This window comes from Ranitomeya variabilis, chromosome 4, assembly GCF_051348905.1.
Source record: "Ranitomeya variabilis isolate aRanVar5 chromosome 4, aRanVar5.hap1, whole genome shotgun sequence".
NCBI classification, from domain to species: Eukaryota; Metazoa; Chordata; class Amphibia; order Anura; family Dendrobatidae; genus Ranitomeya; species Ranitomeya variabilis.
In genome coordinates this window covers 123,735,190-123,758,212 of record NC_135235.1, presented here as the reverse complement: position 1 = coordinate 123,758,212, position 23,023 = coordinate 123,735,190, and the positions used below count along the sequence as shown (strand labels likewise).

The 23,023-nt window shown below is 44.3% G+C and overlaps 1 protein-coding gene across 1 annotated transcript in view; it reads left to right on the top strand.

Annotated features, from left to right (window-relative positions):
• Positions 1–23,023, top strand: part of LOC143770023 (transmembrane protein 150A-like) — a 176,067-nt gene that overhangs the window by 55,205 nt on the left and 97,839 nt on the right. The window contains exon 2 of the mRNA XM_077259196.1: positions 2,674–2,721. Within this exon, the coding sequence (XP_077115311.1) occupies positions 2,674–2,721 (48 nt within the window). The remainder of the gene's footprint in view (positions 1–2,673; positions 2,722–23,023) is intronic.

Genomic DNA, 23,023 nt, shown 5'->3' with positions numbered 1-23,023 from the left:
ATAGCTTTATTGGTGACAGCACCCTCTAATTCCTATACTCCCAGTTCACGTTTGGCACAGCAGAGCTAATCCCCTATATTGCCCCTTCCCTCATATATTCACTTGATGACACTACTACCTTGGCCTAGTCAGGTCGCTTCCTATATTCCCCGATGGCTTTTCTAAGCTTGCTTTCTCTGAAACACTGCAGCATCTGAAGGCAATTGGCCAGTCAGCCTCTGATTCATGCGGTTGTTTTTCGGGCAGCCTGAATCTAGTGACCTCTTCTTCAGACTCCTTTGCAGAATGGCAGGTAAACCACTGCCTTTTCAATAGTTCTCATGCCCTTTTCCATAGATAAATGGTAGAATACGATTTTCAGTTCATAGATGGGTTGATCTTTTGTCCTTTTCCTTCCTATGCAGCACCGCTTTCCTGTTATTCCTGCAGATTGGCGGTCTGACCTCCTTTGTTGTGCAGCTAATGTGCTCTTACTCTATGCTGATTGAGGGCAAGCCGGCATTTCCAACACCTTCCAGTGTTAAAATTTTAATTGATGTTATTGGTTTAATAGTTATCCTGAAAAACGCACTTTTTTTAATTTAAAGACCGCAATATTAACTGCTCAAGTGCAGTATTAAAAATAGGACATAGATCACTAAGGCCATGTTCACACTTTGCGGCGTCCCTCTGCGGGTTCTCCCTCAGCGGAATTGATAAATCTGCAGGGCAAAACCGCTGCGGTTATCCCTGCAGATTTATCGCGGTTTGTTCCGCGGTTTCCGCTGCGGGATTACTCCTATACTATTGATGCTGCATATGCAGCAATATGCAGCATCAATAGTAATGTTAAAAATAATAAAAATTGGTTATACTCACCCTCCGATGTCCGGATCTCCTGGGCGCTGCACGCGGCGCTCCGGTTCCAAAGATGCTGTGCCAAGAAGGACCTTCGTGACGTCACGGTCATGTGACCCGGGCGTCATCACGGTCATGTGACCGCGACGTCACCGCAGGTCCTGTTCGCACAGCAACTCTGACCGGACGGCCGCGTGCAGCGCTGAGAAGTGAGTATAACATGATTTTTTATTTTTATTCATTTTTTTTTTTTACCCCAAATATGGTTCCCAGGGCCTGGAGGAGAGTCTCCTCTCCTCCACCCCGGGTACCACCCGCACATTAACCGCTTACTTCCCGCAACATGGGCACAGCCCCATGCGGGAAGTAAGCGGTTCAATGCATTCCTATGGGTGCAGAATCGCAGCGATTCTGCACAAAGAAGTGACATGCTGCGGGTTTTAAACCGCTGCGTTTCTGCGCGGTTTTTCCCGCAGCATGTGCACAGCGGTTTGCGGTTTCCATAGGGTTTACATGTAAATGGAAACGCTATGGAAACTGCTGCGGACCCGCTGCATCAAAATCGCTGCGGATCCGCGGTAAAAACCGCAAAGTGTGAACATGGCCTAAAGGTTCTGTAATGCTGTAGATAAGCCCCCGATGTAGCCTGCAAGATAAGAAAAACAAGTTATATTATATTCACCCAGGGGTGGTCCTCTTCCTTGCTTTTGTTGCGGCTCATGCGAGGGCAGATCGAAGTACTGCAGTGCGCAGGTGCCAGGAAAGGTCAGAGAGGCCCGATGCCTGCGCACTGCAGTACTTTACGCTGCCCTCAACAGAGCAAATCAGTACACCTGCGCAGGAGCCGCGACACGAAGCAAGGAGGATGACCACATCGTATGAAGATGGGAGGCACCGGACCCACGACGCCCATCGGACCCGGACCACACCGGACCGCCCCTGAGTGAGTATAATATAACTTGTTTTTCTCATCTTTCAGGTTACATCGGGGGCTTATCTACAGCATTACAGAATGCTGTAGATAAGCCCCTAATGGCGGTGGCCGCAGCTTTAAATGCGAAAAATGAGAGGACCGATTCCCTTTAAGTGAAGTCAGAAAACCTAGATTAGCTGTAGATGTTGGACTTGATTAATCAAATATTACATGCCAGAATTCTGATGTAAAAGCTTTAAAAAGTCACACAATTTTTGCAATATTTATAGTCTTTATGCCAGGTTCTCCCAACACTGCTAAAATGGGTTGGAGCTGGGTTTAGACTGGTGCACTGCGGGAGCGTGATGCCACTGTTCGTCTAATTCATGACTAGTTGTGGAGGTCCCTATGCCAGAAATCTCACTCCAATCTTTGGAGTGTGTCATGCCAGAAATCTTACTCCGATCACTCTTCAATCGTTCCAGATTCATAAAGAGGCGCGCACCTCTTCATGATTCGGGAGCATGTGACTCCAGCACGTACCCCTATGGAGACAGGCATGAACAACGTCAGCCTTGATGAATTGGTTCCATTGTGTCTGGTGCATTTTACTGTAACATATATTTCATGTCATGATTTTGATGTCTGGTAAGGAGTTGCTTCAAATGTGGCAGGCTGAGACAGTTGAGTGCTGCTGTACAAACTTGAGGATCTGAACTTGGGTGTAAAAGTTTTCTGACCAATAATGGAGAATTGCAGTCTTCTCAGTTTTATTGAGAACTGTTAGGTTTTGTGTTTTTTTTTTCTTTCACATGTATCTTGCTTACTAGTATTAATAAACAGCCAAATACTTTCATTAGAACACTCTAATCATGTGCACATGTATACAGAAGGTCCTAATGTATGTTTCTCTTGTATTACAGGTATGCCATGGCATTGTCGAACAACCACATTTGCCCTGTGTCGAACTGGTAAGAGTACCTCGCTATTATACCACAGCTCAATGTCTTTATCTTTATCAGCGTTTTTTTTTTTTTTTTTTCTGAGACGTAAAAGTTGATTTCTTGAGGATTAGTACAAAATGTAATAGGCCTAACGGTGTGGTTGTTTTTCGTGTAATTCTCATGCCTATTCTGTGTTTGTATCCTAGTATATTGCAGTCACCATATTGTATAACAGTGTACTTACAATTGCTCGTTTTGCCTTTCTACACAGCTAATTCTTCTGTCAGGAGGTGAAGAGGGGAATGATTTATGCAGGAACAAGAGACTTCCTGTTTCTGCATAGCAGAGAAAAGAGAACCATTAACTGTAGCAAGGCAAAATGAGCAATTGTAGTTGGTCACTGTGCTGTATAAAATAAAGACTGCAATACGTTAAGTGGCTAAAAACTTTGGGAGGAGTGCTTCTTTAAAGTGGTCCTGTCACATCATTTCAAGCATCTAAACTGTCCCCAGTACGGCGTTAGAGAGGGAGTGTGCATCACTAAGGCTGGTTTCACATTTGCGTCTTTGTGCGCAGCATTTGATCCGCATGCATGTGCACATATATTTAACATGGTGTACGCATGGACATGCTTTTGTGTACGCATGCGTCCTTTTGCGGTGGGCACGGCGAACGCAACATGTTGCATTTTAACAAAAATCTGTTAAATATGTGCAGGCATGCAGATGAGTGCGTCAAAACGCATTCCTGTCTATGGGAACGCATTGGTACGCAAGGATATGCGTGCGTTCGATGTGCAATGCGTACTTCAGACTGCTCATGTCCAGAAAATTAGGTCATCGTCTCCTCCATGCACATAAAAAATGCAAACGCATGTCAAAACGGATTTAAACGCATGCACACGCATCGGTTTTGTTTGAGTCATGCGCAACATGATGCGCAGGCGTAAGCATGCTTTGGCATGCGTTTGCGCATGCAGATGATACACTGCGCACAGAAAAGCTAATGTGAACCCTAGCCTAACATTGTTTTTTAATTTAAAAAAATCCAAAAAGCACTGTATATAGTTATATGGTACCTGCTTGTTTAGTCATGGGGGTGTGCTTCATTTTCTGTTAAGTCATGGGCGCCGCTGCCCACTCAAGTTTGATTTCCCTGGTTGCACCGACGTCACGTCCTGTGCTTGACAGTGTCTATCGGGGAGCTGTGTTTGCGCAGTGTCGATTGGGGGCCGGGCATCCGTGCGCCGTGACACCCGGCTGCCCACTCGGGACTGCGCAATCGCGTCTCCAAGCACCACACAGTGCAAGAGCGGGATTCCAGTGAAGTCGGCGCAGCCAGGGAAATCTGTCAAATTGTGGGGTAGTGACGCCCGTGACTGGGGGATGGAAAAATACCTTTTAAAATAAAACACATGAAATCTAGCCAAATATTTTAACAATGTGTGGCAAGCTAAATGCATGTGTGCACATGTTAGATCAGGGGTGGGAGGTGCCTCGGGGGTGCCCCACTCTTGTTATCATTGCCTATTGTATTACTGTATATACTAGAGTATAAGCCGACCCTTGTATAAGCCGTGACCCCTAATTTTGCCACAAAAAACTGGGAAAACTTAATGACTCGAGTATAAGCCTAGGGTGGGAAATGCAGCAGCTACTGGTAAATTTAAAAAATAAAGAGATACCAATAAAAGTAAAATTAATTGAGACATCAGTAAGTTGTGTTTTTGAATATCCATATCGAATTAGGAGCCCCATATAATGCTCCATAAAGTTCATGATGGGCCCCATAAGATGCTCCATAATAAAATATGCCCCATATAATGCCCCATAAAGTTTATGATGGAAACATAAGATGCTTCATACAAAAATATGACCCGTATAATGCTGCACAAAGGTTTGATTATGGCCCCATTAGATGCTCCATAGAAACATTTGCCCCATATGCTGCTGCGAATATATATAAAAAAAAAAAAACATGCTCACCTCTTGTCCTGAGCAGGTGGGGACACCAGCACTTGCGATACTCACCTGTCCTCATTCTACCGCCGCGCACTAAACACATCATCGCGCCCTCTGACCTGAATGTCACAGCCAGAGAATGCGGAAGACACAGCAGCGCACAGCGGTGGAACGAGGACAGGTGAATATCGCAATGCTCGCCCTCCCCCGTCATACTCGCCCTCCCGGCGCAGTCCCTGCTTTTCCGATGCGATGGTCTCTGACGCCGGCAGCTTGTTCCTGTGTTCAGCGGTCACTGGTACCACTGATTAAAGTAATGAATATGCGGCTCCACCCCTATGGGAGTGGAGTTGCGTCCATATTCATTACTTTATTGAGCGGTACCACGTGACCGCTGAACACGGGAAGAGCTGCGGGCGCTGGAGAAGCAGGAACATGCAGAGACGCGCCGGGAGCAGGTGAGTATGATGTGACAGCTGCCGCTCCCCCACCTACCCCCTGGGACAATGACTCAAGCATAACCCGAGAGGGGCACTTTCAGCCTAAAAAAATGGGCTGAAAATCTCGGCTTACACTCGAGTATAAACGGTATGTGCTTATAAACATTTACAGTGTACAGAGAAATCTGGTGGCTCTCTGTTAGGAAATGTATGCTCAATGGCGTGGGGGTATTGCTGTTTTGTTTTGTTGTTTTTTTTTTTTTAAGACTTCTAGACAGTAGCAAGAGAGCTACTCACCTCCTTAACCCCTTAATGACCAGACTGTTCCCTGAAAATTGCCCAATTGCAGCATCACAAAGTTTCAGATCTATTTGAGGTGCAAGGTGAGGATGTTCACATGATGTGATCAACTTGTGATTTACAGCTGACCTAGTGCAAAAATGAAGATTTGTGGTTTGTAGCAGTCTGTCATTATCAGCAATAGATATAGTCTGCTCTCATCTCTCACTGATTCTGCCTTACTCCTCCCACCAGCCCAAAACAGCAGCCTATGCAGAACCAGAAGCAGTGTGATCCAGAGCAGCCATCACTGCTATCAGTACTCACAAAAGTATCACTGTATTATCTATGGAGCTACATGGGACTGCAGATCACCTCTAATACATTATCATCTCCCCAAAAGCAGGGTGCTGCTAGCAGAGATAGTTGGTCCTGGAAGCCCAGAAGGCACAGCAGAAAAGTGAGATTCTGTCACTTGTACCACCTTGTGTTCTTGCTGAAAATGTATGACATGGTTTTGCAGTGGTGTAACTGGAGGCAGATGGGCCCCAGTACGGAATTTGGAACACACACCACACACACCCCACACACACCCCACACACACCCCACACACACCACACACACACCACACACACACCCCACACACACCCCACACACACCACACACACACCACACACACACCACACACACACCACACACACACCACACACACCACACACACCACACACACACCACACACACACCACACACACACCACACACACACCACACACACACCACACACACACCACACACACACCACACACACACCACACACACACCACACACACACCACACACACACCACACACACACCACACACACACCACACACACACCACACACACACCACCCACACACCACCCACACACCACACACACACCACACACACACCACACACACACCACACACACACCACACACACACCACACACACACCACACACACACCACACACACACCACACACACACCACACACACACCACACACACACACACCCCCCAGATATATGGGCCCATGTAGCATTCTAAATTCTATAAAGACTTATAAATTGCCCCCTTTAATTATGTAGTAATGTCCCCATCCTGGTTTACATGGTCCCCAATCCTAGTGTATGTGTCCACGTTCTGCCCCTAATGCATAATTAAAACCATTCTACTCACCTTTCCTCTGCTTCCACGTTGCCCAGATTCTTTTGTAGCCACCGCACAGCCCAGCAGCTGACATCAGAGTGTGCGCCGCTCCTTGTGGCTGCTTGTCCGATGTCTGCCCACAGCCACTGCATCGGCAACATGTATCACAGTACAGGGACCCGACAGGTCTCTGCACCACGATGCATGTCATGCTTAAGGAAAATTGAGGAATTTGCAGTAAAATGGCTAATTTTGCAGGTGTGCAATGATTGTTTACTAAAGTTATTATTGGACCTCTTTAAAGGGAACCTGTCAATCCCCCCCCCCCCCCACTGACGTTTTTAACTTAAAGAGCCAACTTGTGCAGCACTAATGCTGCATTCTGTCAAGGTAGCTCTTTTAATTGGGGTCCCTGCCAATGCTGAACTATTCGTTTTTATAATTTGCCCCTCATACTTGTAGTCTGGGTGGGAGGCGTTTGTGTCCGGGGGGAAAAGACATGCCCCCTGGACAAACTATAGGTATGAGGGGCGAATTATAAAAACGAATAGTTCAGCGTTTGCAGGGACCCAAACTAAAAGAGCCACCTTGACAGAATGCAGCATTAGTGCTGCACAAGGTGGCTCTTTTTTTTAGTTAAAAATGTCAGGGGGGTGACAGGTTCCCTTTAATAATCTGTGCCTGTTCAGGATGATCACCATGTGGCTAATTATTTCCAGGTGTGTAATGATCGTTTAATGAGCTGAAGTTGTTATTAGAACTCCTTAATAAACTTGTGGGTAATTTTCTGTGTGGGCAGACCTTCCTCTGTGCTGCAGAGCATCTCACCTATGACTCTATACTATTCTTCTGCCTGGCAGAGCATCTCGCCTATAGTTATATATTATTCTCCTCTCCTGCAGAGCATCTCACGTATACATGCATACTATCCCCCTGTCCTGCAGAGCATTCAACCTATAGTTCAGTCTGTGGGCAATTTTCTGTGGCCATTTTCACATATCATGTGAACATCCTCACCTTGCACCTCAAATATCTGAAATATCTGAAACTTTGTGATGCTGAAATTTTCCGGTCACCAGAATAGAGGTATTTTTGGTTTTGCATTTTCATTTTTTTGCTCCCCTTCCCAGACCCATAACAGACACCAAATATGTCTAGGATCTTTTTTTATCTAAGTGGTGAAAAAAAATCCAAACTTTATTTAAAAAAAAAATTAAATAATTGTGCCATTTTCCAACACCTGTAGCGTCACCATTTTTCTTGATCTGGGGTTGGGTGAGGACTTATTTTTTGCGCACAGAGCTGACATTTTTGATGTTACCATTTTGGTGCAGATACGATCTTTTGATCGCCCGTTATTGCATTTTAATGCAATGTCGCCGTGACCAAAAAAAACGTAACTTTGGTGTTTTGACTTTTATTCGCCGTTTAGCGATCAGGTTAATCTTTTTTTTATTATTATTTTTTTTTTTATTTTTTATTTTGAATGGGGCGAAAGGGGAGTGATTTGAAATTTTTATATTTTTATTTTTAAATTTTTTTATTTTTTTTTCCCCACCTTTTGGCATGCTTCAATAGTCTCCATGGGAGACTAAAAGCTGTCATAACCTGATCGCCTCTGCTACATACATGCAATGATCAGATCGCCTGTATGTAGCAGAATTACTCACTTGCTATGACTGACAACCACCAGGCGGCGCTCATAGCAATCCAGCAGTGACAACCATAGAGGTCTGCAGGAGACCTCTGGTTGTCATGCCAACACACTGGTGACCCACAATCACTTGACAGTTTTCACACTGGGACTTTTTTTAGACCTTAACTTCTTGCTTTAGGAATCACTTGTACATTAGCTACAATGAACAGATCCCATCTCCCCAAGGTGATTGAGAAGGGAACAGGAGCGGGGTCAGCTGTGAAGACCCCTATTGTGATTGGTAGATTCTGTGTAATAAGCTGTGTATAGAGGTTTTATTAGCAGAGGCAGGATTACAATGATGGGTAAGGAGCCTGCTGATAGCTGTACCTGAAATGAGGTTTAAAAAAAAAGCCCCTAGTAGCTAGTGTGACAATTGCGGAAATACAATTTTTTTTTTTTTTTTTTATTAAGATTGTGGTATTTGGTTAAAAAAATATATATATATATAATTATTTTTTTTTTTAATACATGGAACCCAAAAGCCTCATTTACATAATGGGTTATTTTCTGATGATGATGATTACCTGAAGCAGACAGCGTTCAGAAGTCATCTGGAACTTTGATACCTACCTCTTTTATGGATTTTATAGGGGAGGACAAGAAATCATGGATTGTTATGAGACGGCGAGAAGGGACAACCATGGTACTTTTTTTTTTTTTTTTTATTTAATGGGAGGTTAAAATATATATTTTTCATTTTTTGCAACTTTTCTAGTCCTGCAATGGTTTACCAGTCAAGCATTAGGTGATATTCCTGAAACTGCCAGTTGTGCTTTATTCAGTAGAGCCTTGCTTCTCAAGGAGAATGTGTTTGGCTTTTGTGTGCCTCCCCATAGGAGACCTCTTCCCTTATTTGACCTCCCCCACAGCAACACTGTTATCTTGTACTATTTTTATGAAGCGATAATCCAGCAACATAAAACAACTTTGCTGATGTTGGCTGTGTCATCCTTTTTATTTCAAGGGAAAGCTTTCATGACAGAATGTTGGATGTGTTTGAGAAGAATATAAACATTGAGCCCATCAAATCATCTGGATAAGAAGAGTTTGGTTTAAGGGTTCAGTATAGTGGTTCTGCAAGGTCTTTTTAAAAGTAACCATCTTAATTTTTATTTTCAATTTTCATGCGTTCTATTCTAGAAAATGTTTTAATATATCTTTATCAGAGAAATCTGTTTCTTTGTCCATGAAACTGGACCAGAGCCCATTGAGAGATCAGTCTACAAAGCAGCGCCCACTACCAGGATGGCACGGAATATGCCATATATTCTCGAGTATAAGCCGAGGCACCTAATTTTACCACAAAAACCTGGGCAAACTATCCACTAGTGGTGAGCGAGTGTACTCGTTGCTCGGGTTTTCCCGAGCACGCTCAGGTGACCTCCGAGTATTTGACTGCTCAGAGTGTTTTCATCCCGGCAGCTGAATGATTTACAGTTACTAGCCAGCTTGATTACATGTGGGGATTCCCTAGCAACCAGGCAACCCCCACCAGTTTATTGATAAGTTATCGTCTGTGGTAGGTTGACTTGCTTGTCTTTTTAAAGAGGTAGACACAGGAACGGTTTCTATTTAAAGTCCAGCTGGTTTATTGCAGTCCTCATAAATCACGTCCCCAGAAGAGATAAATACAGCCCTTGTCCGGCACATGGTGTAACAAGTCCATACAATAGTGCTGGTTAGCCCTTGTGTCTTGGAGTCCAGCTTCTTGGTCCTTTTAGCAATCATCCAGGAGATCTGCAACCTCCACACACAGTCCTGTGCAAGACCAACAGATCTCAATTTTACCAAGTGAACCACACCCAGGGGTGGTGATATGGTGAGCAGCCATCTCTCCCAACTCATGAGCTGCTCACAATCTGTCATGGCTGATTAACCCCTCTCAGCACTTGGTGTGCTGGAGCAATTTCCTATTTGTACTAAATCCTTAAAGCATATCCCCCAACCGCTAGGTGTCCAGCAACCCCCTTACATGTCTAAAAAGTAGTAGAACAGAATTCAATGCACATAGAATATCGTACTTATCGGCAGCACATGAATGTTAATGTGAATATTAATTTTGAATTTAATACCGGCGAGTATTTGGCTAATTTGCTTTGCTGTTTACACAAGCTGACAATCTGCTCATGTAAGGCCGGTTTCACATTTGCGGTTGTGTCCGCAGCGTTTCTTATGCAAATATCCGCATGCGTTGTGTATTCCTATATTTAACATTAGGGACGCATGCGTTTGCGATCGTTCGTGTTTTGCCGCGTTTGACGACGCATGTGTCGTTTCGTCGTCAGCGGCTTGTCGCGGAAATGCAACATGTAGTAATTTTTAGAGGCGTCAATTTGCCGCCTGGAAAGGTATGCAGTCGATTGCGTAAGGAATGCGCCAAAAAAAACGCATTGCTGTCTATATGAACGCATGCGTTCACAAGCAAATGAGTTTGCTTGCGTTCGTGAACGCATGCGTTCCACAAGAGAAAAACATGTCTAGACACTGATAAGCCACCCCCCACATACAAGGTGATAAAGGGAGGGAGTGGACATTTGCAGGTCACTACTCAGCGGGCACTGAAGCAGACGAGACGCAGGCTACATCCTTGGAGGAAAACAAGACACTGAACAATGTGAGTATATCCTATCCAATGCCAATATTTTCTGTCTCTACATGTTCTAATTTCTGCCATTTCTGCCACTTCTTTCTTTCTGCATGCATCAGAATGTCTTCTTCTACTGATGAGGAGCAACGTCCTGGGCCTTCTGAAGTAGAACATGTCAGTGAAGTGAGTAGTCACCTCCTCAGATTGGTAAGTATTCACTGTCATATCTACACATATGACAATTTTTTTTTTTCATTTTTTTTTTTTTTAGAGCACTTCTTCTACTGCGGCAGAGGCTGGGCAGGAGCAGCGGGGTCACGGTCGGGTGGCACGGCGGCAGTGTGTAAGTATACAAGGCTGACTGTTTACTGTATCCTCACTTTAGTATTCTTGAATCTTCCTTTCTTTACTTTCCTCTTTCTTTCTAATTTTCTTCTAGACTTCTTTTTTATCTTGACTTTCCTTATTCATGGCATTTCTCAGCCTCTGTTTTTTTTCTTTTCCTTACGTTAATGTCTGCAACATTTAATGTCTTCATTTATGTTTTAGGTTCCAGAATGGGATGAGGACCACATTGACAACGATTTCCTCATCTCCCTGGTCCAGGAGCGAGTCCCGTTGTGGGACACCCGGGTTCCACAGCACTCGGACAACGTGACGATCCGGCGCCTATGAAATGAGGTGGCCAAAGAGATGTGGGATGGCTGGGACAACGCCCCGAATCGGGTCCGAAATGCTTTTGGTAAGTATTGCAATGCAGTGTGAAGCAGCAGAGACCTTGGCCGTGCTCACACAACTGTGTGTGATGAGAAACTCTCAGGAGTTTCTCTCATCACACACAGTTGTGTAAGCACGGCCAAATGTCCAGTGTCTAACCATTGTTTTGTTTTTTCAACAGTGGCCAGAGTCAAAACACATTGGCGTTCGATGAATGACCGCTTCAACAAGGACCTGCATCAAGAGAGCCGTGTTCCCAGTGGTTCAGGAGCAAGTATCAGAAAATACAAATACCATCGCGTTCTGGCATTTTTAAGACCGGTCCTTGCCCAGAGAACGTAAGTATTTATCACGTGCATTAGGTTGTATTGTATTGCCATAATCTGTATATTTCTATTCCACAGGATTTTGCGTCTGGTTAATTTTTGGTATTAACTTTCTTTTTCCTTTTTTTACAGCTCACGGAGCAGCACTGTTGGCCCAGGTTCTGGAGCGGTCCTTCATCAGACAGCCACGGACCCGTCCCAGCCATCCAGCAGCGCTGCAGCAAGTGGGCCTGCCACACTAACTGGAGACCAGGAAGCTGGTCCATCAGGTGTTCCCCTTTCCCAGTCCTCTGCCACTGCCCCTTTTTTTTTTTTTTTGGGCTCCTCCCGGCAGCGGCAGAGGGCATCGGACAGGCCCCTCATGCCTGAGTTTTTGCACTTCAGCTCGGTTTTTCACGAAGGACTCAAGACTTTGGGTGACCGAATGGATATTTCACTTAGCCACGTGAATACACGTATCCAGGAGGTCACCAAAAGCCTTGACCAAGTAAAAGCCGACCTCCAGAGGCCAAAACATCATTTTTTTTTTTAACCAAATTGAGCAGGGCATGTCGGAACACCTTACTCCTGATCTCCAGCTGAGTGTCATGCAGGCCTGCAATGCTGCTTACGTGCAGGCTATGCAGCAGAGTCTGTATTTTCAGCAGACAGTGGCGGCATATCCACCTGTGCCTGCACTGTCACGATTAACCTCAATGCCGACCTCTGCTGCATACCACTGCACGGCCACCTCTATTCCTAGCACTGCCGGACACCAGTACAGCACCACGATGCCGAGTACTGTTGGACAGCCCACCACCATGACAGCAGCTGCTCCTGCTTGGACCTCCTCCACTGACACGACGATGCAGCAGGACCCAGGCATGGCCTTCCGTACCGCCACCACCACGATGCAGCAGGACCCTGGCATGGCCTTCCGCTCTACAAGCGCTAGGGACTCTGGCATGGCTGCATGCTCTACGAGCACTATGGACTCTGGCATGGCTGCACGCTCTATGAGCACTATGGACCCTGACAGGTCACCCACCACGACCATGCCACGACATATGAGCCCACCGAGGCTTACCAGAACCCAGCAATCCCAGAAAAAGACAAACAAAAAAAAACAGCGGACTCTTAGTATTCCTCCCCCTTCACCTCCCAGTGTGTCTGTAATGTCAGGTTTTTCTCACCCTCCCAGTGCGTCTCAAGCCTCTCATGTGTCAAGCCCTATCCCCAAACTACCAGACCCCAGTAGTTTCATTGCCCCTTCTCCTGCCACCTCTGCGTCGTCCACGGTTAGCCATGCCTCAGTGCTTCACACCCCCCGTTTACATCACTCTACCCCAAGCAGGCGCAGTTAAATATTTTTGGATGTTAAAAAATAAATACAAGTTTTTTTGCCCCACTTATGTTTGGTTTATTGTGTCTTTCGCCGCCGGCAACACACACCGTGCGCCAAATAACAAACTTCGCCACACACTTTATTTTTTGGCCACAACATAGCTCCAGTAGTTAGAAAGTACAAGACTTTGTGTGTCTTTAGTATAGAGCTATGAGGTGGACAAAAAAATGTATACTTGTATTTTCTCCTTAATCTGTTCATTCTGTCTGTGACTAGTGTTGCAGACTGAAGAGAAAATGGTGGCAATACCATGCAAAACTATACTTTACAGGTCAGGTGTCCAAAAACTCATAAGTTGGGATGCTTGACCTGGTGAGTAGAGAAGTGCATTGTATAGCCTCCTTTTTCTCTTCTGTGTACATAATCTATTTCACACAAACTCAGGCCAGTCTCACTCGTCCAGATAATTCCGGTACCAGAAAAATCGGTACCGGAGTTATCGGTGTCCGTGAGTTCAAGTGGCAGATCAGTGTGGCACACGTGCGGCAGCCGTGTGCCGACTGAGTACCACACGTACCGTGCAGGAGACAGCGCTACAGTAAGCGCTGTCCCCAGGGTGGTGCTGAAGCCGCCATTCATCCCTTCTCTCCAGCAGCGTTCGCTGGAGAGAAGGAATGAAAAATCAATTTTTTTTTAATTTTTTTTTATTATTTTTGTCTTTTTAAAATAAAGTTCCCGGTCTTCTCCCCCCTCCCACCCCCTGTGCGCCCGCCTGCTGGAAATAAAATACTCACCCAGCTCCCTCGATGCTTCCTCTCAGCACCGCAGCTTGACCTGTATAAGCGGTCACGTGGTGCCGCTCATTACAGTGATGAATATGCGCATCCACCCCTATGGGAGGTGGAGCCGCATATTCATCACTGTAATGAGCGGCACCATGTGACTGCTCATACAGGACAAGCTGTGGCACTGAGAGGAAGCATCGAGGGAGCTGGGTGAGTATTTTATTTCCAGCGGGCGGGCGCACAGGGGGTGGGAGGTGACAAGGAACTTGATTTTAAAGACAAAAATAATTTTAAAAAAAACATTGATTTTTCATTCCTACTCTCCAGCGAACGCTGCTGGGGAGAAGGAATGAATTCCGGCTTCAGCACCCAAAGCAGGGGACAGCGCTTACTGTAGCGCTGTCTCCTGCACAGTCAGTGTGCAGTCGGCACACGGACAGCATCCGTGTGCGGTACGTGTTTACACGGACCCATTGACTTTAATGGGTCCATGTGATACATGCGCTCCCACGAACACTGACATGTCTCCGTGTTTTTCAAACGGACACACGGTCCGTGAAAACACACTGACATGTGCAGAGACACATTTATTTTAATGTGTCTACATGAGTCAATGTCTCCGGTACGTGAGAAAACTGTCACCACACGTAACGGAGCCACTGACGTGTGAAACAGGCCTCAAGGGACGATGGCGGTCATACATGGCATATCTATGCTCACCTGGACATGTGTCAGAAATAGTGAATTCATGAGGCTGTTATATGTGCATCATGAATTCATTATTTCTGACACCTGACTTGATGAGTATAGATCTGTTTTGTATGACAGCCATTGTCTCTTCAGTCTGTGTCCAATGGATACTGCATAGCAGAACAGAATCAGGACGCAATGACGTCAACAACCTTATCACTGAAACCACATGGCTGCCGTCACACTAGCAGTATGTGGTCACTACTTTATATTGGTATTTGTAATCCAAAACGGAGTGGAACTATTAGGGTATGTGTCCACGTTCAGGCTTGCTTCAGCATTTGGTCAGGATTTTATGCAGGTAAAATCCTGACCAGATCTGCACCTGAGGTCACTGGCAGGTCACATGCGTTGTCCTTGAGTTTTTTCTGCAATGTAAGAACATGCTGCGTTCTTAAGACGCGCCGCATGTGAGTTTTCTCGGGTGTGCCACATGCATCTTTTACTGCATAGTGGAGACAGGATTTCATGAAATCCCCTCCACTATGCTGTAACATCTGGACGCTGCGTTTTTTTTATCCATGCTGCTCAATGCTGCGTCAAAAATGCAGCGTTTCCTGAACGTGGACACATACCCTTAGTGGAAAAATATAATATTAGCATATCTAGCACTTCAGCCTTCATCACCCACTCCTGGTTTGGGATTACAAATACTGATAATAAATACAGACCAAATACTGCTAGTGTGAGGACAACCTCGGTTTATAGTGGAAATACGTATGAGACATGGTCAAGACAACAAAAAAAAGTTTATTAACGAGAAACATTAGTAACATGTAAGAAAATAACTGGTACAGATAAAATAACAGGACATTTACACAACATTGTCCTGCGATGACACACGTCCAATATCCGAATTTAAAAAAGGCAGCAAATTGGTCCCGCATGTGGCCAACTTCAGCTGTTGACCGCAGCGGGTGATGCTGGTAATCGGGCAGTTGGTGTGCAACTGGTTCATCCAGTTCAATGTTGGGCCGCTCCTTAGCCATAATGTAATTGTGCAGAACCGCACAGGCTTTGACCACCTCGTCAACTGTCTCCATTTTTAGATTAATGGCTGATGCAAGAATGCGCCATTTTAAGACTAGAAACCCAAAGGTTCACTCTACAGTTCTTCGTGCCCTGGTCAGTCTGTAGTTAAAGATCCTTTTAGTGTGGTTCAAGTCACGACTGGAATATGGCTTCAGTAGGTTTTCGCACATCTGAAAGGTCTCATCCCCAGCCATAACAAATAGCATAGGTGGACCTTGAGTGTTGGGGAGGTTGTGGCCGTGGAAAATTAAAATTTTTGCCATACACACGGCGGCCCATATCAGAGTTCTTGAAAGTCTGGGAATCGTTGCCACGGCCAAAAGCTCCAATGTCCACGGCGATGAAGCGACAGTCCGCATCGGCTATTGCCATGAGCACAACAGAAAAATATTTTTTATAGTTGAAATACTCCGATCCTGTTCTGGCTGGTTTGATAATGCGGATGTGCTTTCCATCCACCGCTCCTAAACAGTTGGGGAAATCACACACTCCAGAATTTTTCCGCAATTTCAAGCCACATGTCCGTGGTGGGTAGTGGTATAAACATGTGACATAAATTCCCTTAAAAATACTAAATCTTTATTAGAATATCTTTAAAAATACCACTTCCCAGTGTAAACAGAAAAAAGGAAAAATATATATATATATAAATAGGCTCCAGAGATTTCTAGGTGCACCTAACCTGATGATTAACCCTTCACTCCCCTGCTATCCCTGCCTAACAGTGGAGGTTGGCACCCTGATAGATTATTTGGCGCCCCCACTCCGCGGCGGCTGTGACCTGCTGGCCCTATTAAAAACTAACCAGCTGGGGCGTTCCATGGACAGCTAAGTGTCCAATCTTGGGACAACACTTTTATCTTTTTCAGCGGTCTTGGGCATCATTCATGTTATTTGGTCTACTGCACTGTGCCAAAATTTAGTTGCTGACCTTTTGCTATTATTGATTATCTAACATGTATGACTGCTGTCTCTAGATGCGGATGCCTAGACAGCAGCAGGCATCTATACCTGTATGCAGTTAACATAGTCAATCTGTATCAATGTGTGTCAGCCAAGACGGGCATATGCAGTTTATATCTAGACCTAACCAGGTCATTGTTATTATATATTGTTTCTCCTATTGATCTTCCCACCACTTATGCACTTTGACCCATATATGTTGCTTGACTGTGCGGAGGACAAATTTATCATTGTTTTATTAGCCTATGTGGCTTTATGCATTTTTTTGTCCTGAGTGGGGTCTCGAATATGGAGGATTGAGATTTTTCTTCTAGTATGCACCTTAGTTCCTTCACTCCTGCTTCCTTCATGACTTTTAACTGCTCATTGTTTTCTCACCTGCAGCTGGTTAGTTTTTAATAGGGCCAGCAGGTCACAGCCGCCGCGGAGTGGGGGCGCCAAATAATCTATCAGGGTGCCAACCTCCACTGTTAGGCAGGGATAGCAGGGGAGTGAAGGGTTAATCATCAGGTTAGGTGCACCTAGAAATCTCTGGAGCCTATTTATATATATTTTTCCTCTTTTTTTTTTCTGTTTACACTGGGAAGTGGTATTTTTAAAGATATTCTAATAAAGATTTAGTATTTTTAAGGGAATTTATGTCACATGGTTAATTCTTCCCTTCTGGACCAAAATTGTTCGCTTCGAATATTCTACTGGGTAGTGGTATAAACTCATCCCGGAGTACATTCCACAAAGCCCGGCAGGTGTCCGCAACTATACCCGACAGGGTGGATATTCCAAGCCGGTATTGGAAGTGGAGGGATGATAAACTCTCCGGTTGCCAGAAATATGGAAGAAAAGAATTAAAGAAAAATTACAATCAGTTCTATTTAAGGTGTGGTTATGCTAAAGACAGAAAGGAAATAACCAAACCAAAAAAAAAAACATGTTTAGTACACCCAAAATGAACACTGGCATTGGTTTACATTTCTTGCGTACCTTAATGTGACCAGCAGACGTTCCTCGGGTGGAATCGCTCTACGGAGCTGGGTGTCCTGTCGCCGTATGGCTCCTTGGACACGAGCAAGCAAATCCCGGAATGAGTCTTGCGACATCCTTGTATATTTCGGGAATTTGTCCGGGTTGGCATTAAGCTCGCCATACAGCATGTGATAGGCTCTACGGCTCTCACGTAGTTCGATAATGGGGTGTCTCCAAAAACGCCTACGACGTCTCCTCCATCTTTTGCGATTTCTGTCTTGCTCCCAAGCAAATGCACAGGCAAGAAACCGCTTGATGCTTAAATCCAGGTTGAAATAAAAGCTCTCCATGCAAAGATCCATCATGACACAGGATACAGGAGCAAAATCTGAAGATTTCAGCATTCCTAGGGTCTATATATAGATATCCTATAATACACGCCCTCTGTAGTCCCATTGGCGGTGTCTGGTTATCTAGATTTTTCTCCTGTAAAATTTGTCATCATTTGCACCAAAAACGCAAAAAAAAACGCATGGAAAAGCGTGCAAACGCGGCGTTTTTTAAACTGCATGCCTCTAAAAAAAAACAAAAAACCAAAACGCGTTTTTACGCTTTTTTATGCGTTTTTACCAGCACTTGCGGATGCGGATTAAACGCTGCGGATTCTGTGAAACTAGCCTAAGTCTGCTTTTACTCATGTTGACTGACTATAAACCGGTTGTCTGAAAACATTGTCATCGCACGGCTGTAGACTTGCAGCAGTGTAAAGGCTACGTTCACATTAGCGGCGCCCGCCGCAGCGGCGGGCGCCGCAGCGGCGCCGCATGCATCATGCGCCCCTATATTTAACATGGGGGCGCATGGACATGCGGTGCACTTGCTTTTTGCGCCGCATGCGTCCCTGCGGCGCCCGCGTCGGGTCGCGGAGGACGCAGCAAGTTGCATTTTTGCTGCGTCCAAAATCAATGAAAAAAAGGACGCATGCGGCGCAAAAAGCTGCGTTGTGCATGTGTTCACATTTGCGCTGTGCGTTGCGGCGGCGACGCTGCGGCGCACACCGCAAATGTGAACGTAGCCTAAGAGCTACAGGCTAAAGGCTTTGTTGCCATGGTAACAGACTACAAACAAGATCTATTTCAACAAAAACTGACATATCGTAGACATCTACTAACATCCAAAAATGGAAAAATGTCCAAACAATTTCCGGACCATGGGACAACTCCCAATAACAATAGAACCTATAGAGACCAACGGAGTATGACGCCCCAAAGAATATTTAACACTGTACATAATATAGTGAAAAATACAAATAATTTTATTAATAGATACAAAAAGTCATAAAAACACAGTAGAATGGTAGAAACTTGGTGATGACAGAATAGAAAGCCCTGGCGATACCATAAAGAAGTTCCAAGCAATCCAATGAAAGTATAGAACAAAGAGGTGTCAGACCTCACTTCAGAGGATCTGACACATATATCATGCAGACAAGTGTCCACGCAGCAGAGCACAGGGAAACCAGCATTACCTAGGTAATTGGTTGCCAAGAGACCCATATGCTACCACCCCACAATAAAGTGCCAAGTGCTTAAGATCGATACTATCTATGGTGCTTACCCATGTGGAAAAAGGTACCCGCCAGGTACGTAGCCCCGACGTACGTTTCGCTTTTATTAGCTTCCTCGGGAGGCTTGTGTCAAAGATCTATGCAGTCATACTCCCTTCTGTCTTTTACTTCTCTGTAACAAATATTTGGTAAGTTTAACAAGTTGGCGACTGAAGAGATGACTAATTCAATAACTACTCCATAGTGTTTGTGATTAACTTGTTACTATGGAGACGCAGTAGTCTGCATAGTAGTTGTTGACACAGTGCAATAGACTTTTATTGAAGATTTTCCCTTTTTTTTTTTTTTTTTTTTTTTTAAAGATGTATTGAATCCGTAAAACAAAATTGTGGTGGTAACAAATGGTGATCTGCCGTCTCATTACAGGCCATTTATGCTTTGTTTTTAGCTTGGCAGCTGTTTGCTTAACATCCACTCCTTTAACATCCGTGTATGTAGAAACTTTTCTTAACCAAGGTTTAATATTCAGTAATTTCTTGAACAAAGTGCAGGCGCCCTGGGGGAAAGGAGAAGAAAACAAAAGAATCCCAGCCATGTGTCACATTTAATGGTTTCCAAGTTCTTAGAAACATTAAAAACAAACCAAGCTTTGGGCTGAGACCATTTGCTTATTCAAGGTGACCATTTAAAGGAATATTATATTACAGCTGCAGGAAAAAAACACTTTACGCAGTAAGAACAGCCTCTACAAATGTAAGCTTATGCATACTGGCCTATTACTGCTCGGTACATTACTTTTTATTCCTAAGAAATAAAAATTCATGAAATCTGCTGGCTTCAATATGAATCCTAGGGAAAAAGGCTCAGTGGCTACTATTCTGCGAACACAGTCTACATCTCTGTACTATGGTGCCACATTGTGCCATATTAACAAGCCTTCACAGATCTGAGGTCCACAATTGAATTGCTCCTGATTGTGATGCAGATTTTTATTAGGCAGCTGCTAAAACTGCATGGTGTGAACACCAGTTATATTTCTGGTATAATAATGCATTTGAGAAGATTTGACCCTTGAAACATGTGAAGTGTGCAGCAAATTGTCATTTCCAGTGGCATAACTAGAGTCTGATGGGCCCCAGTTGAAGCTTTGGACCAGGCCATCTCCCACCATCACCATCCTGAATAAATTTTCTATGTGTGTATATAATAATTCTATTTATTATATATAATTATAATCTTATCCCGGTATGTCCCCCATTCTGCTGCTGGTCTTTAGGGTACAAAAAGAAGCAAACTATTAGTGTATGTTTCCACGTTCAGTGTTTGCAGCACTTTGGACGCAGCTCCACCCAAAGCGCTGCCGGCTTTTGTACGCGCGGTGATTCCGCATGTGTTCATTGCGGAATCACCGCCTCCTATACATAGACTGTGTAATTTATCTTGCGGAGACTGAGTATAGACCGCATGTCTGTTTATCTTGCGGAGACAAAGACGCGCCGCATGTGCGTATACGCTTGTCTGCCACCTGCGTCTTTGGCTGCATAGTGGAGATGGGGTGTCATAAAATCCCCTCCACTATGCTGGAACGTCTGGACGCTGCGGATTGGACACTGCGGCTGTATGCAGCGTTTCCTGACTGTGGAAATCTACCTTTTTACTCACCGAGTGTGTAAATATAAGTCATGAGGCCCCATCGCAGAAGTATAATGCACTCCCCATAGTCCATCCATAAAGTATAATGCACAGGTCATTGTGATATGGGCTAATGACTATCCTGCATCTTTATAGTTATCGCGACCTCATATCTTTTGAATAGGGCCTCCTGATGAATCAGCACGTGGGGAAATGCGTCGAGGCATGAGACACACTGATATCCTGACAGAAAAGCAAAATTGATCCGTTATTTTGTTAATGACCAAATACTTATTTTCCACCATAACTTGCAAAATAAATCTTGCCAAATCAGACGAGGTGATTTTCTGGATTAGTTTTCTCATTTTGCCTCTCATAGTTGTGGTCTACCTATGATGTCAATTACAGGCCTCTGTCATCTTTTCAAGTGGGAGAACGTCCACAATTGGTGACTAAATATTTTTTCACCCCACTGTATGACATTATCAGATGAGACCAGGTCACATAGCACAGCCCAAAATGTAATTTGCCCTACAGCAAAGCATATAGCAATATGTGTTACATGCAGCCCTGCTGGATAATTCTGTAGACTGTTACAGAATTAGAATATGACATGTGTTCTTCTATCTTGGCTATGTGTAGCCTGGAACACAATCAGTTAAAATCTTCCTAAACGCACGTGTCGAATTGATCAGGGGCTGGAATAATAAACTGCTAAGATCAGGTCTGAGCATGAGAGAAACATTTCATGGAAGTGTAGCTAGGAAGAAATGAATGACTGTGGCTGGAAATTTTGTGGCTAACTGTGTAAACCTCTCATATTTGAGGCTTAGCAGAGCAAATGGAATACTTGATAGTACTGAGGGGCAGATGATCGTCGTACACAGACCCTCACAGTGCAGCATATAATGGTATTCTGTTCAGAAATGGGCTCCAGATATTCCCAGTGTCTAGAGCTTCAGAAAATCTTGTATAGTTAAATTACATGAAGAACAACTTGTTTGGTTCTTGCTGACTACAGCAACTCCCATTTTAAATGAGTAGCCAAGATCCTCCACATTTTTTTTTCCATGGACAATCTAACATAGAAGCCATAGGACGAAGCAAGGAAACGGTAATGGAATAAATTTTTCTTAGACTTTCAATTTGTAAATGTCCCCTGGGTGACTTCTCGGCTGTCACGTGCGGACATTCTTGTGCAGTGTTTGTCACTACAAGGATCTGTAGAAAATCCACCGCACTCACACACAGGATTACAGCTTGCTGGTTTATTTACCACAATCGTCCACCATAGTGCTGGGTAAGGGGGCAGAAAAGCTACAAGTAGGATTAGAAGTTTGACATTTCGACCCGTCCCCTGTCTTTTTCAAATTTGTCACTGCGTCCTGCAATGTGGAGGAGTAGAATATCAGCGCTGACTCTTGATGTTAAGCTGCACATGACGGCGCTGAAGGGACACAGATTCCTGGTGCTTAGAAAGTGGCCTCCATGACACAACAACATCTTCATGTGTAACTCAAATGAAGTATTGTTCTCTAAAAACAAAATTGTCACACTTGTCACTTGCTTAAGTGTTTTTTTTTTTTTTTTGGCTAAGGCCCCTTTTAAAGTGCCTGTCTGCATAACTAACAGTATAATTTAACACCTAGCATGTCGGGGATATAACCCCTCTAAAACCTGCACCTTTAGTGTCCTAATTACAGCCTCTAATCTGTAGATTACCGTATATACTCAAGTATAGGCCGACCCGAGTATAAGCCGAGACCCCTAATTTTGCCACAAAAAACTGGGAAAACTTCTTGACTTGAGTATAAGCCTAGGGTGGAAAATGCAGCAGCTACTGGTAAATTTCAAAAATAAAAATAGATGCCAATAAATAAAATTGAGACATCAGTAGGTTAAATGTTTTTGAATATCCATATTGAATCAGGAGCCCAATACAATGCTCCATACAGTTCATGATGGGCCCCATAAGATGCTCCATACAAAATACACCCCATATAATGCTGCACTAAGGTTAATAATGGCCCCATAAGATGCTCCATAGAATAATATTCCCCATATGCTGCTCCATAAAGGTTGATGGCCCCATAAGATGCTCCATAGAATAATATGCCCCGTGTGCTGCTGCGATTA